Source organism: Sciurus carolinensis, chromosome 1 (genome assembly GCF_902686445.1).
Source record: "Sciurus carolinensis chromosome 1, mSciCar1.2, whole genome shotgun sequence".
Taxonomy (NCBI): domain Eukaryota; kingdom Metazoa; phylum Chordata; class Mammalia; order Rodentia; family Sciuridae; genus Sciurus; species Sciurus carolinensis.
In genome coordinates, this window is record NC_062213.1 from 27,572,016 (window position 1) to 27,589,129 (window position 17,114).

The 17,114-nt window shown below is 32.6% G+C and overlaps 1 protein-coding gene across 1 annotated transcript in view; it reads left to right on the top strand.

Annotated features, from left to right (window-relative positions):
• Positions 1–17,114, top strand: part of Csmd3 (CUB and Sushi multiple domains 3) — a 1,190,022-nt gene that overhangs the window by 897,996 nt on the left and 274,912 nt on the right. The window contains 3 exon segments of the mRNA XM_047516388.1: positions 3,973–4,164; positions 8,652–8,778; positions 10,434–10,636. Coding sequence (XP_047372344.1) covers positions 3,973–4,164; positions 8,652–8,778; positions 10,434–10,636 — 522 coding nt within the window.

Sequence of the window (17,114 nt, forward strand, 5' to 3'; positions counted from 1 at the left end):
AAATAGGTGTATATCATTTTTATTAATTTATTTGTAAAGAAAAAAGGAATGCATAATTGTTCTTTAACTCTTTTTATTCCCTTTGTTGTTTTAATTATGTCTGGATCAAAGAGGAATATCATAGTTGTTGTATATGATCTCAGAGTATTTCCTGTTTATGAATTTGGAGATAACATATTTGACAATATGCTTTACATACCTTCTAATTTAAATATAAATAAATCTAGGTGTACAAGTGTAGATCACTGATAGAACACTTGCACAGCATGTGTGAGATCCTGGGTTCCATCCCAAGCACCAGGGAATCAATAACAAATAAAAGAAATTCTAAAATAAGACTTTCTTACAAGACTGAAGGCCTAAATGGAATTTAATAACAATATGTTAAAAATAATTCTTAAAAATCATTCTGCTTAATACTTTGAATTAAGTACACCAAACAGTTCTTTGAACATTAAAATTATTGTAGAATAATCAAAATTTAATTTGTCTCCTTGCACTATTTAATTTTATTAAACTTTATGGTTTCAAAAAGCATATTTCTAAAATTATTTAGTTAACATACTTTCTTGACTTATGTTTTTAACAATATATTCCCTTTTTATTTGGTAATTTGAAAGTGCTTATTTTGGTACATAAAATTAACAGATCTTCATTGACCATTAAATACTCTAGAACTTGCCTTAGGAGAGAGTGAGTAAAATCCCCTAAGCCTAGGAAGGGTCCCTTAAATTCTCTGACAGCCAGTGTATCTCCCAACACAGAGAAATTATAGGAATAACTCACTACTTATTGCTATACAACTTCTGGTGATTTTAAGTATGTTATAACACAGGAAGTCAACAATGTGACTTAGTTATTTGACACCATTGAGCTACTATATGCTTTTTTTCTTTCTAGTTCACATCCAGATTAATTTGGTCATGGCTTTAGGTCTATAGAAGAGGTGCAGAACTCTCATCAATCATCATATAATTTAAGACACAAATAAAAATTTTCATTTTCTCCAACATTTTTGTCTTGAAATAATCCATTTCCCTTATTTATGAGACTATTCAAAATATTTTTATAGTCTTCTATTCTTGAAAGCTGATATAATTTTGCACCTAATTATCTTTTCTGCATTCATTACAGAATTTTTCCTACACTCACACACACACACACTCACACACACACACACACACACATATATATATATATATATATTTTTTTTTTGTCATAGTGGTTATTATACCCAAGGACACTCTACCATTGAGTTACAATCCTAGACCTTTTTATTGTTTATTTTGAGACAGGATCTTGCTGAGTTGCTGAGGCTGGGCTTCAAATTGTGATCCTCCTGCCTCAACCGCCCCAGTAGCTAGGCATACGATGTGTGCCACCAAGAACAGCTACTCATATGTTTTTGTAAAATATTAAAGAGAGAAGAGCTACATAGCTAGGGAACTTACATTTTGACCATTGGTTTAAGTTGTGAAGAGACTTCAGGATCTTAGTGCATTGTGCTACAACTATTGGGTTTTTAATATTCACCTTCATTAATTTTACTCTGAATATGCACATGAGGTATTCTGAGTATAGACAGATGAATTATTACTAATACGATAATGATGATAATGTTTGTTCCAGTCTTCCCTCTACCTGGTTGTACCCCTAAGTAGCAATATGATGAAAACCTGATGAAAAAATCTACACAAGTAGCCAGGGACTCCATAGGTAAGGGATAGCAAAACCAAAAAGGCTTGCTCTGCTTCAGTCATCTTTTTCCTCTCTCTTGAAAGGAAGTGATACTGGTGATGAGAATCAGAGTCAAGTTCAGTTTCCCTGATGTGATTGAACACCCAAGAAATGCCGAAGCAAACATAGAAAACAAAGGGTAGAACAGAGGTAGACTTCTCCAGAGAGAAGGGGCCCCAGGACTGGGTGTCCGAGGAAGTGGGAATGTCCTGCCTGTTTCATACATTTTAGATTTCCTTTGTACTCATGATTTCTCCTCCCCGAAACCTGCCTAAGTGACCCAAAAGGTATAGTGATCCAAGGGAGGGAGTGAAGCTGCCCAGGGATAGAGGCAGGAAGGGAACAGTACAGGGGACATACATTAACAACTCCTACAACTCCCTGCAGGGAGGAACAATTACTGGTGGCTGTGGCTGGTTACTTTAGCAGCAGTTTGGGGAGGAGGGGAAGTGCTCTGGAGGTATCAGCATTTTATTTCCTTTTGAATCAGCTGCCATCATTCTGACCTAATCATTCATTACGTATACTGACCACCCCCTACCTCAACACACACACCTGCCTTCAGAAGGACAAAACCTTTGCTTCTAGGAAGTGAAATGGAGAAGATCAGCAGTTCTAACTCTAACCTTTAGAAATGTAAATCTCTCTTTCCAAGGGACCTATTAGTCTCCTGTGTCTCTGACTTTGATAACCTAGAGATGTTTGTAAGTTTCTGGACCCCATCCTCCATTCAAACATAATCACAGATCTCCTCCACACTCAGGTTGATCTCTCTGGAGTTCCCTCACTACTCACATGGTTAATTAACTTCTTAAAGGTTGCACTTAGCTCAGGGTCTCAAATTTTGGTAAATTCATGAAGACTACCCCAACTTTGCAGAAACACAAATATATTTCCTATTTCAGAGTGACAGGAATCTTCTATTTTTACCCCATAAGAATTTTTGTGATCTTTATTTTTTCTGGCTCATGTACAATATAAAAATCGAGTTCATCAAGCTGATTACTATTTATTTTACCTCTTGATAGGTAAAATATACTTTAAATACAGGACTCACTTTCTTCCAAGTTTATGAAAGTAAAGAAGTCTAAAGTTATATTTTCATTAGACATATTTGTTACTTGGACAGTTATGATTTTAAATTTTTGTCTGGATTTAAAAATTTTTAAGATATAGTTCAGTAGCTATGTTGATCATTTATTTTTAAAACACATCTGTTTTTCTGTTTACTTTTGACACTGTTTCTTTTTCACTTCAACCACTTCTCCAATCTTCTGAAAAACACTTGGTATCTGACTATTCATTTTAATTTTAATGCTTGCTGGACTTCGAATAGACCCTCCTAAAGTCCTGGCTGACAAGCTATAAATTGAAGACTCCCTTAACTCATTTGCATTCAGTAATTTTCTAGAATGCTCACAGGATACAAATGAAAGGCTACATAAAGATATACGTAGGTGAGGGACAGTACAGCCCCAAGTGTAGAAGCTTCTGTCCCCATGGAGTTTGGACATACCGCCTTTCCAGCATATGGAAACATTCACCAACCAGCAAGCTCTCAGAAACCCTCTGTCTAGGTTGTTAAGGAAATTCCATCACATAGACACAACGGATTAAATCATTGGCAATTAGTAATTAATCTTTTAGCCCCTCTCCCCTCCATGAACCTGTGTTGGAGGTAGGGTGGTTGGGACTGAAAGTTCTAACCTTCTAGTCATGTGGTCAGTTCAGCTTGTAATATGTCACCATTCTTCATGAGATAGGTAATTATATTGATCATAAACTCAGGTATAAATGAAAGCAGCTTATTTTAAGTAACAAAAATGCTCTACCCCTATCACTCAGGAAATTCCAAGGGTTTTAGGAATTCTGCACCAGGAACCAAGGACAAAAACTAAATATACTTTTCTTCTTATAGTCCAGTATAACTGTCAGAATCTACTATTAACTGTAAAATCACTTGAAATAGATAGGAAACTTACTTCTACAAACCCTTATTTAGTCATAGAGACCATATCACTGATGAATCTGAAAAATTTGAAGAGTATAGCAATTTCTAGTTTTTAGGAAAAAAGAACTCTATTTTGTTTACTGTCAGTTAAATATAACAAGAGCAATTAAAACTAGGGAAAATTGTGTAATCATATTCAAAATAGTGAAGTAAAGGAATAATTTGTGTTCTTTTAAATTCTTTTGCTGATTTTTTCCTTTAATCAATTTATATATTTCTTTCAGGTTTTGAACTTTCACACTGTGAAGATCCTGGCATTCCACAATTTGGATACAAGATCAGTGACCAAGGTCACTTTGCTGGTAGCACTATCATTTATGGATGCAATCCGGGCTACACCCTGCATGGAAGCAGCCTTCTGAAGTGCATGACGGGGGAGAGGAGGGCATGGGACTATCCTCTTCCTTCCTGTATTGGTAGGATACTTTTAGTTTTCTCTTAAATATGTTTATAGAAATGTTATCAAAACATACTCTATATTCAAGTCCACACACAACTCATACCTTAAATCAAGAAGTTAAGGCATTAATAGCTTAAAATTGTCAAAGGAAATTCATGGAAAGTGTAAGGATCCTTTATTCATCCTATAAATAAGTAAATGTGTCGTTTTTATGTGATAATATGGAGTAAAGTGGTCTGTATGCTGTAATGGAGTCATATTTCTGCTCCCGATACAAAATTTAACTCATGACAAAAATGTTAAGACTTTTAACCATACAAATCTATTGAACCCCATTGATGAGGTTTGTTTTAATTTACAAAATTAATGCACATCTTGAGATAAAGATGAATTTTATAAAAGCAGGAAACCATTTTCAATAACTTCAAAGACATTCTTTTATGTATGAACTTTAAAAAAAATCTAAGAAAGTACCAGTGCAGCATAACAACCAATTTTAATATGAAAAGGCAAATGAAAGTCAGTAATAAGCTATCTTGCCAACATGAACCTAGAGAATGGTTATTATGTGTTTTCTTTTTTTTATTGCATAGCTGAGTTACCATTTTATTTCTACCACATTGAATATTAGTTAATATATAGCTTACATCAGTTAATGTATAAGTGGGGGTGCATAGACAAGTATTTATAGAGACATTTCTCTCTCTATCTCTTTCATTTTTGCTCCAAAGATCAAGTCTTTGGACTTGAAATACTAGAACAACAAAAGAAAGCATTTTAACAACAACAACAAAAAATACTAATCTAATAAGGAATAGAGATTCTTTAGCCATTCTTAATTATTGGTGACTTAGAAATACATATTCATTCTGCTGTGTCAGGCCTATCTGGATAAAATTGACATGAATGTATTTCTAAATAGCTTTATGGAAGTATAATTGATAACCCCCCCCAAATAGTACATTTTTAGTGTTACCAATTTGATAAATTTAGAGGAATGAACTTTAGAAGCAAGTGGAAAATTTCCATCACTGTTATTTTTTTATGATAAACATAAGAATCACTGCAAAACTTGCTATAATCAGAAAAAAGCATTACATCCCTTTCAACCAATTACACAGTGTTTTTGTTTTTGTTTTTGTTTGGGGGTACCGGGGAACTCAGGGGCACTCAACCACTGAGCCACATCCCTAGCCCTTTTCTGTATTTTATTTATAGACAGAATCTCACTGAATTGCCTAGCACCTCACTTTTGCTGAGGCTGACTTTGAACTTCTGATCCCCTTGTCTCAGCTGCCCAAGCCACTGAGATTACAGGCTTGTGCCACTGAGCCCAGTACACAGTGTTTTTGATGGCATGAGATCTCTGTTGCTCTACTAAAATATCGATTCACATAGATATAATACATGTTTTTATATAACCAAAATGTAATCACAGCCCTTTATTTTCAGATGGCATCTGAATTTTGGATGGATTATGAGGGTAATGTCTAAAATAATAATCAACCTTAATTACCAAAAGCTTGGGATTCTGGAATATGACCAATAAATGGCCCATTGGCATCAGTTATGAGAAAAATGAACCAATGATTAGTTCTTTCTGATGCTGTATTTTTAATTGGATATGAATATGTTCAGAAAAGCATTAAGTGCCATAATATCACATACAAACTTGTAAATATCGTTTCACTATCAAGTCCCTAAAATTAAAATCATAAAACAATGCATTAAAATCATATATTTCCTAAGTACATTGAACCAAATGGAAGCTATTCTGTACTTTTTGGAAAAATTTTATACAACTAGAAGGACTTTTGGTCTGAGACCAGAAGATTTCAATTATGTTTTCAAGAAATCAATTCTTTTTATATTTATAAATATCCCAAGTCAAATTGTATAAGATTTTGTGGGAAGGGTAAACTATTTTATTTTTTAATGATAGCCAAGGTTAACAACTGTAAGCAGTTAACACATGTTCAGCGATGCCAATGATTTCCATGATAACAGAAGATGAAATTCTATTTTAGATAGTATTCTCTACCAGCAGGAATTAATTTACCATCTCACATAAGATTATATTTTTTATTCTGCTCATTAACCTTAAATATCTGTTATGGCTATATTTTTGCCTCTGTCAAATGCAAAGTTTTTCTCAATTATATGACTACATTTCTGAAGCTCATAAATTGACCAAAGAAAAAAATTAATGTTTAAAGCATCATAGCTGGAGGGATTTAAATTTATCTCCTCTTTAAACATTATATTCATTTTTATCTTGCAAATCTAAATCTTCTGTCAGAATATGAACTCTAGTGTTATAGCATACCACACTGACTCATTTGAGATAAGAGTACCAAATTATAATTGAGCAAAGAAATATGGAGAAAAAAAGAGTTATGCTTAAATTCAAAACAGAATATAGTACACAAAACTCCTACTGACTGAAAATTAATCTGCAAGAATGAAGTATCTGCTCTATTCTCAAAATAATTTATGTATGCCAATAATAGTGATAAATTATAATAAAAAAGGATGAAAATTAATAAACATGCAGTATTATTAGTTGTAGTTTGTTATGTAGTGTTGTTTTTGTCAAATTAGAAAAAAAAATAAATGATGGTAACATCTTAAATACTAATATCTTCTTATTTTAAAAATTACCTGTTTGTTAAATTAAATTAATGCTGCAATACAAAATAATATTTTCTTAGTCCTTGGTTTGTATCAGTCAAAGTTGTCCAGAGAAACAGAACCAATAGGATTTCTTTCTCTAGTTCCCTTAAGAAATTTCTTTTAGGGTATCCACTCATAGTTTAGTGCAGTGGCTCATGCCTATAATTCCAGCAACTCAGGTTGCTGAGGAAGGAGAATCACAAGTTCAAAGCCATTCTCAGCAACTTAGTGAGACTAAGTCTCAAAATAAAAAATAAAAAAGTGCTGGGGATGTGGTTCAGTGGCTCAGAACCCCTGGGTTCAATCTCCTTCAATCTCCACCACTGAAAAAAAAAAAAAAAAAATAGAAAGAAAGTAAAAAGAGGATTGAATTCATGCAGTTCTAGGTGCTGGTCAAGTCCCAAATCCATAGGGGAGATTAACAGGTTGGAAATCAAAGCAAGAGTTAACATTGCTGCTTCAAGAGGAATTTATTTTTCTAGATAACAGATTTTGCTTTTGAGTCCTCCCAACTGATTGGATGAGGTCTACCTGCATTACTGAGGGTAGTCTCCCTTACTTAAACTGCCTGTAGATGTTAGCCACATCTATAAAATACTTTCATACTCATACCTAGACTAACGTTTGATTAAATAACTTGGTATTATAGCCTGGCTAAGTAGACACACAAAATTAATCACCACAGAGTGGTATAATATACTATTTAAGATCTTTGAAACAAATGCACATTGATGGAGTTAACAAATTTAAGTCATATTCTAGTATACTAGAATCTCCTTAAATGATAAAATTTTCTGTCTTCTATCTTTTTTTGACCTAATAAGAAGAATGATAAGCAGAAACAAAAATTTTAATTCAGTCATTGAATCTGAATAAAATAGAAACAGTCTGAAAATAAGAAAAATAAATATGAGAATCTTCCAATATTTAAGCTAAAATGAAAATGGTTTTGTTGTTGCTTAATTTGGAGGCAGGAAGATAATCTGGGGAATATTTAAATGGATACTGCATTATATAGTGTTTTCCCCATTTCTAGGGTTTAGAAATATAGATCAGAATATTCTCTAAACTTCTTAGTTTCTCTTCTCTCCAGTACAGAGGGTTTGTTCTAGATCATGTCCTTTCCTAAGTAGGATCACTTCAGAAATTCTGGGAGTACCAAATAGTATTAAAATGAGGAGGGAATTTCTTAAAAGATAAAATTTTAATTATATTGTATGATATTACTTACATTTATAATTCAATAAATTTTATAAAAATTAGAGACCACATTGAATCAAAACTAAACTGGATTTAATTGAAGTAAAAAAATCTGATACAAATTCCAGTTTGACTTTTGGGAGATTGAAAGGGGAAAAGTTTAGAGTGATTTAAAAGGGAGTAAAAGTACGCTGAAATTTAGAATGCCTCAGGGACTAGAGTAAAGATTAGTTTTTCTCAGAGTTGGGGTAGGAAGATGAATTATTCAGCCCACAAGTCACTAGCAGTGAGCAACTTGCCATCTGTTTCCCTTTTAAAATTATCATTATTTAACAACCCATCTTAAAATGCTTCAGAGTAACTTGGACATTTTGAGTGTCCTTTTCTTTTATTCCCTAATTAGTTTGTTTTATTGTCTTTTATGTGATCTAATTTGAGATTATGTTATTTTATTACACAATATATCCTTGCTTCAATTAATACTTAATCTCAGAATGATTATACAAATGTTTACTTTCTAGAAGAGGGGAGATCAATATTTCTCTTAATGTGAAAATATATATACTCTTGAAAAAAATTATAGATTGTTTTGAATAGATTCTCATTCAATCGTGACTTAAAATTTTTTAGCTGAATGTGGAGGTCGTTTTAAAGGAGAATCATCAGGAAGAATCTTATCTCCTGGTTATCCCTTTCCATATGACAATAATCTGCGTTGCATGTGGATGATTGAGGTAGATCCAGGAAACATTGTCAGGTAAGTAGATTTCATTTTCTCAAATTGACCAGGAAATCTAATTTTCCTGATCACTTTCTATATGAAATATCAATTAAATATCAAGATTTTTCAATACTATTGACCTTGGTAAGGGAAAACATGGTTTTCATGTGCTTAAAATATGAAAAAAAAATTCATTAGAATGATTTATTGATTTTTTTATTTGTAGGCTGCAAAGTAACTCAAAACTCCTTATGAGAAAACTTTTCCTACCTATAAGAGGGTACAGAGGTTAAAATTTTTTCTTGCTTCTTTGGACTTTGCTCTTCCAATTCTTAATAACTCGAGATGCTAAATTCATTATTTTGATAAGTATACTAAGTTGTGCAAGTCACCAAGTGCAACCTCACAGGCATTTAGAACAAATAAAGTAGAAAGAATTTAACAGCATTTCCCATCTTCCCTGGTCTCACACACATTTCTGAAACATCCGTTCTCTGCCCATTAACAGCGTGTGATATCCCTTTCCTACTGAGTTTAGATAGGTGACTTGCAATTCTTTCTGTAGTTGCCCCATAGATGAATACAGAACCATAACCTTCAAGATCAATACCAGCCAGGCTTCCAAGGCTGTCACAGCTCTCATACCCAGTTTTACTTATTATGCCTTTGATTGAGAATGAATTAATAAATGAATAAATCCTCCTTGACATATAAACTAATTAGTGAGTTATTGCTCATTACTAACTTTAAGCTTAAGAATTGCTGTTCATACAAATGAAATTTCAGACAGTCTTCTAGGTGGTGTGCTCCCATCAATTTCAGGATACAGTATGAACTGGTTCACTGCTTTTGTGTGTAACTCAAAACAGGTTTCCCTGGATCTATCCCTAGCTTATCTTCCTTTAGTTTATATCATGCATTGCTTTATTTAAATATTGGACTTATTAAACTTGGAATTATTAAGTTCAATAGACTTCTGAGATTTTGTTAAAGAACAATAACTGATATTAATATGAAATCCAAATTTAAAGTTGTGACAATTCATACATCAAACAACAAAGTGCATATGCAGTTGAGTGTGTTGATATAACTGAAGTGCTAATTTTTTCACTTGGCAAAAAAAGTATCAGATGCTTATTTTGTCTAGAGTAGACATAGAACAGATTTAATGCGACACAGTGGTTAATGTATATATTGTGGAATAAGACAACTTAAGTTCAATTTATGAGTCAGCTACCTTTTGTGCAATTATTTAATTTATCTAAACTCAATTTGCCACATTCGTAAAAATTGAAGTGAATTAAAAATCATTCTTGCTCCATTAACTCATTATAACCATTTAACAAGGAAAATATTTGTAATACAATTTGTGCAAACTTGCACATACAAGAACCTCTATAAATTTCACTGTTTGTTACCACAGTTAACGTTCATAAACACTGAAAAGAATGTATACTTGAAATTTATGTAATTTGTAAAAGTGATGAAATAGTGTTTTTAATTGTATTCTAAAAAAATAAATTATACTGTTCAAGAAAAATTATTAAAATTATATATGCTATTTACATAATTCATTTTTCATCTCAGAGAAAAGGAATATCCAGTAAAAACTACAGTACATATTCATATTTTTCTTATTTAAAATTGAACACTTGTTTAAAATAATCAGAGATAATATCATTTTCCCACAGCCTGCAGTTTCTTGCTTTTGATACCGAAGCATCACATGACATACTCCGAGTTTGGGATGGACCACCAGAAAATGAGATGCTCTTAAAGGAAATTAGTGGATCTCTCATTCCTGAAGGAATTCATAGCACCCTCAACATAGTGACCATTCAGTTTGACACAGATTTTTATATCAGCAAGTCTGGATTTGCAATTCAGTTTTCCAGTAAGTGTTTTCAATTATTTTAAATGTGAAACATTAAAACTATTTAAATTGTCCTCTTTGTTGTTCTAAATTATGATTTTAAAATGATAATGATCTTAAATATTCTTATTTTGGGTTTTCCTATTCCTCTGTAGCTAAGGTAAAATGTACTTGGAAAAAAGAAATGCAATTAACTCTGAATATTAATTATTAGGACTGTCTTTGAAGTTGTTCAACCAATTATCCTTAAAGTAAAGGTCTAGCTGAAATAATTCAGCCAATTATAATGCACTAATAAAAAGCAAAAGAAAGAAAGAAATGAAATAATAAAGTTAATGAAATGACTGTATCATAGAACTATACAGTTTAAGGATTCCTTATCCAAAATACTTGAGACCAGAAGTATTTTTGATTCAAGATTTTTCAAGTTTTGGAAAATTAGCATATACTGAATGAGATATATTGGGGATAGGACCCTTTTCTAAACACAAAATTCATTTGTGTTCCAAACATACCATATATATGTAGTCTGGACCTAATTTCATATAATATTTTTAATGTACCTGCATTTTTTTCTTTTTTGGTACTGGGAATTGAACCCAGAGGCACTCTGCCACTCAGTCACATCTCTAGCCCTTTCTATTTTTTTTTTTTTAAGTTTTTCAATTTTTTAAAATTTTGAGGCAGGGTCTTGCTATGTTGCTTTGAGTCTCACTAAGTTGTCCAGGCTGGCATTGAACTAACTATCCTGCTGCCTCAGCCTCTCTTGTTGCAGGTATTACATGTGTATTCCACCACACTGCCTTACCTGAATTCTGATGGTGACCAGGCACATGAGGTCAGACATGTAATTTTCCTCATGAGAGTATTTCATAATTTCAGATTATATGTGCTCAACCTATAATCCTAAAATCCCATTAATGAAATATTTGAAAATGTGGTGATTTTTGTATATAAGGAAGAAAATGAATATTTGCCATTACAGAAATGCAACCCTATAGTTTTACTAATTTTATTTTTATTCTGTTAAAGATCTTAATTATACATTCCCAGATATCTTTGACAAAATATTTTGGACTGTTTTTAAATTAAAGTTTTCCTGTAACAATGAAATACCATTCATTGTAAATAATTATCAGTGTTCCCTTATTTTGTTTTTCTTTTTGTGGCTAAATATATCTTTCTTTATAAAATGAATTTTAATGTAGTGATTAGAGAAAATGAGTGAAAACTTTAAAAAATCCAAATGCTAATTTTACTTTTTTTGCCAACACATTATCTCTTTCAGAAAAATATCTGATGAATCTTTTATTTGTATAGTCTTTAAAAGTCCTACTAACAGAAAACTATTAAGATTTCCAAGACCATATATTGAAAGAATGAAAACTAGTTGTCAAACTAGTATGTCAAAATAGTTGTTTGACATTATTGACTAAAACAATGAATTGTTTTGTAATACATGAACTAAGCTTATTCGAGAGACAAGTCCAAATATCAATATTTGTAAATTTACCTTTTAAGGATATCTTTTGACAAAAAGAAATTAAAAATATGAAAATGATCATATAATCAATGAATATAAGTGACTTCTAATTATGAAACATTTGCTAATTAAATATTCTTTATATTGTCTCTTCTAATTTCTATAATTTTTTGAAATAAAAAATAAATCCGTATACAGTAATGTGGAAAGGTACTTTTGTCTTAGTGTTACTGATTATAAAGTGCATCTGGTTAATGCAAACAGGCTGTTTTATGTGCACTTCTGAGAATTTTAATTATATATCTATCTTTAATATTAATAGTGCATTTTTATATCTATTATGTTTGTAGGGCATATTAAAGTTACAGTTGAGTGTTAACACATTGTGAAACATGTCAATCAATGCAAATTAGTCTGTCAGAAATCTTTAGGAATGTACATGCTTACACAGCTTTCCAAGTGTTAAGATTTCAAATGGTAAAACATTATTTTCATGAATCAGGTGTTGGTTAGTGCCAAGAACCACCTTAAGTGCTTTGAATACATGATCTCATATAATCCTGACAAAGCTATGTAAGATACATTGTATGATCCTCATTTCCCAGATTTATACACTGAGGTTGAGAACATCAGTTAGTTTGTTCTAGGTTATATTGCTAGCATTTTCCCAGAAAAGTGACTCATACTTACATGTGTCTGAAAGTCGATTAATACCATGTTTTGGCATGAGGCAAATGCTTAACATTTACTACTACCATATTCTATCATTATTGTAGATGCAAGTACAAATATGCTAGAGGAAAGAGAAAGATTTCAGTTATACATTATCAGTTGCAGTGAAGTTCTACATCATAACTTAGCTTCCTGATTATGAATCCAAGCACTCTGTCAAAGGTCACACTCTCAAAAATTGGGTCATGTAAAAATTTGTAGATTTACACAAATGAACAAGTGAGAAAGAAAAAAGCTAGAGGGTATGTGGATCTGTTTGAAAGGAACACTTGTCCCCTTTGCAGTCATTTTGCTCTGTAAGCAGACAGGATAATTGTAAACTGGAAGTAGAAATGAAGAATTTTATAAAAAGTCATCTAATTTTCAAAGTAAATCAGTAGTATTAAAATGAAGGTAAGTGAACTAGAGACCAATTATCCACTGTGGTGAGTCAAATTTTGCTTGCAGGTCAGAGTTGGCCACTTCAGTGCCTATCCAGATTCCTCTCCACTAAATAAATCTATCTCATATTCACTCATTCATTTTAGGAGAATCTGTTAGGGACCAGCTGTTAAACATATTTATCTTTGATTAATAATCAAATGCATCTTCCATTCTTTCAGGCAAATATTAATTTCATCACACACATACACACACGCACCCCCCCACACACACACACACAAAGAGAGAGGGAGAGAGGAGAGAAAATAAGCTTTCTGTCACCAAAGTTTCTTTCACCTATAATGTTATTTCTGCTCCCTTATACTTAACTTCTACTCGTTCTTCTAAACTCCGTGTAAAGCCTTCTGTAGTAAAACGTTTTCCAACTCTTCCAGCCCATGAAACTTTTACGGACTGTTTTTTTTCCAAATAAAATAAGAATAAATGATTTAGCAATTCATCATTCTGGAGGTGTTTTAATTATGTGATCTTTGCTTTCCCAAATACATTGTAGGTTTCTTTGTCTCCTGGAATATCTTTATGGAATCATGATTTCATTTGGGCAATCATATAATATATTGACCAAATCAAAAATAGCTTTGAAAGTAAAAGGAAACATTATTAAAAATATATTCAAAAAATATATTTAAACATAGGCATAAACAGGACAGTCCTAGATCAGGCTATATTGTCATTTTAATTGTCAGATTTCATTTGGTCTTCCTTCATCCTCCCACCTCCACCATTCCTATTCATCTTTTGAGCAAATAACTATTGTTTATTGGAAGTCAAAATAATCAATTAAAAACATGAGTCAGGCAATGGTAACAGAACAGGTTTCACCAATGAAATGTACTTCACTAACTTGGTGAAAAGTGAAATTAACTGGAATATAGGTCACAAACCAACTTTATAATCTTCATCAAGCCACTATCAGCAGCCTCTTGACTTCTATTTCATGATCTATTCATTCTTTGTAGAATCTGCAGCTTGGCCTCTTAGAGATATATACTGCAAGGCACTTTTACTTAATCAGAGCTACTTAAGTCTGACATCGCCACTTCATGCTGTCCTATGTGCTGTCCTTGCTTCTCAGCAGTCAGCTTCTATATCCCCTGCTTAAATTTGTAATCTGCCTGTCTTGTTCCACTTCAGTTCCACAGGGAGGACATCACTGGGTATCATGCTGTCATTTGCCCACAGAATAGTTGATTTTGACAGAGCATTTTCTATGCTCTTCACTCTTTGACCTCTCTGTTAAGAATCTGTCCCTGCTGGGTAATACAAAATACTAAGACTCATAGCTTATACTGTTCAAAATTCTCAAGGAAACAGATCCCTTAACTATGAGAGGTTACAGTCCCGCAGCCTTAAAGGACTGCATGGTGACCCTGCCTTTGTTCCCAATCTCATTATTGTTCTCTGCATTGCTACAATAGTCAACAAGTCACTCACTTCATTATTCTTCCAGCCAAACTTTTCTCCACATTTCTGCCTGACTGATCTGAAATACAAATTGTACATCAATCCTAAGTTTAAAATCATTTAATGACCACATGGTTCTAAACTTAGAATTCTGACATTACATTTAAAACCTTCCCAATTTGTATGTAACTTACCTGCCAGCTTTGTCCCCTAACTATTCATATTCTGAAAGGACATGTTACTCTCTTCCATATTCCCAGAACATTTATATCCACGTTTGAAATATATAGTCATTTTCCAAAGCCCAGGTCAAATGATACTTATAGTATCAATGAACTCCTAGGCAGTGACTCCTAGGCATTGGTTCCTAGTCACTCTTAGGCAGGGACTCCTAGTCTCTTCTACATTTGCACTGCACTGGCCATGTGTGCATAGTATGTTAGAGCTCTTAAATGTCCTGTTTTGCCCAGGACATTTATGTGGTATGCCTATTTTCCTGGCGTCATGACTGGTTTGGTGCCTAGCCTGTATTTTCCATTTTTAATAAAATATCATTATTAATATTTCAGTTCAAATAAGCCATAGTGGATGTGTTTGATCTCTACTTTGTATTTGATCTTATCTGGTAATGTGTGACATGTTTACAGTACTCAGAGTAATTATAATACTTGGTTAAATCTGAAAGACAAATACTGATAACTGGCATCTATTTCCCAACCTTTTTTAGATGCCAAGTAATTCAAAACTCCCTTTCAAAGACAGTGTGTAGGACACACATATACAAAAATGAAAATTTCTGTCATGAACCCATAACCCATTCTGATCATGGATGGTAAGGAGAGAAACATTTGACACTGTTGCCCTGACAGCTATTTTCTCATAACCACTAGATATGCCATTGTCTTTGTTGTGTGTGGTTTGAAAATAATACAAAGCTGCCAGACCACAAATTGTCAGGATTCACGGGAAATTTGTGTTCTTGAAATATATGTATAGAAATAGAGGTTGGGCAGTTAGGTTGTAGACTTATAAAATAATGTCTGCAAGTGCTTGCTATACTTGCTATTTTAGTGTAAATTCAAAACCTATTATTTATCACAAAGGTGCCATTTTATTATTTTGCAGTAGGCCTTTATGTCAGCAATGGAATTTAAAAATGATTCACTTAATGAGAAAGTGTGTGTGGATATTCATTTGCTTAGAAAGCTGATGTCCACTAATATGTCTAAAAGGAAAGTCAACTAAGCAAGAGGTTGTGGAGAAGAGCCCAAGCAGAGATCAACAAGGATATTGCAAAAACTCATTATTGAAAAAGTTGAAACTAAGTTTCAAAAGACAGCAGGAAAGTATCCAGAGTAATCTTTTTATTACTACTTACAAATCCAAGTATTTTAGTAGATATGGAAATATACTTTTATAAATCAGGTAATTCCATCTGATCACATTTCATTAAAATATACTTAAATAAGTCATAAATATTTTTAGAGGGGCAAATACATTTTGATGGTTTATTTTTTCTGTATGACCAGAAATTACAGGAATACTGAATTAAATGTGACATTATTGTCCTGTGTATCATGTTAATGTTTTATAAGCTATTGAAGAAGGCAATAAAATATACTAAAATAGAAAGCAAAATTAACTGGTGATTTGAAGCCATGTTGAGGTATTAAATATATCTTTATTTCAAAGTATCTGATGTATTAAATACGGCCTGATCAATTTAAAGTACCTGAATTCAATAAGTGGGTTTTCTTCATTTTTATTTTAATTTCATCCTAGGAAGAACAATTAATAGAAGATACACCTTCTTAACTGTTTTTTATATGTAGAATATCTTATTCTTAACTATAGGTTCAATACAGAGAAATAGCTGCCTAAAACTTATTCATTTTGCTTAACTGAAAATTATGCCCATTGGTTAGCAACTACCGTTTTCTCTTCTCTCCAGCTCCTGGCAAAAAAATAGTCTAGTCTTTGATTCTACAAAGTGACTATTTTATATACATCATAGAAGTTGAATCATGCAGTAATTTTCTTTTGAGACTGACTTATATCATGTAGCATAATATTCTCCAGGATGATTCATATTTTCACATTTTGAAGAATCATTTTATTGTATTTTTATTTGATTTCATTGTGGTATAGGGATTTAACCTGGAGCACTTCAAAACTAAGCTACATCCCCAGATTTTCTTTAAATAAATCTTTTTAGACAGGGGCTCTCTAAATTTCCTAGACTGTACTAGAACTTGTGATCCTCCTGGCTTAGCCTTCCAAGTCTCTGGGATTATAGGCATGTGCCACTATGGCAGAATATTTCCTTTAGAAGGCAGAAATATTCTATTCTATGTATTCTATTGTGTGTATTTACCACATTTCCAGTTCTGTCTGTGGCAACTCAGGTTATTTCTTTACCTTGGTTATTGTGAATTGTCC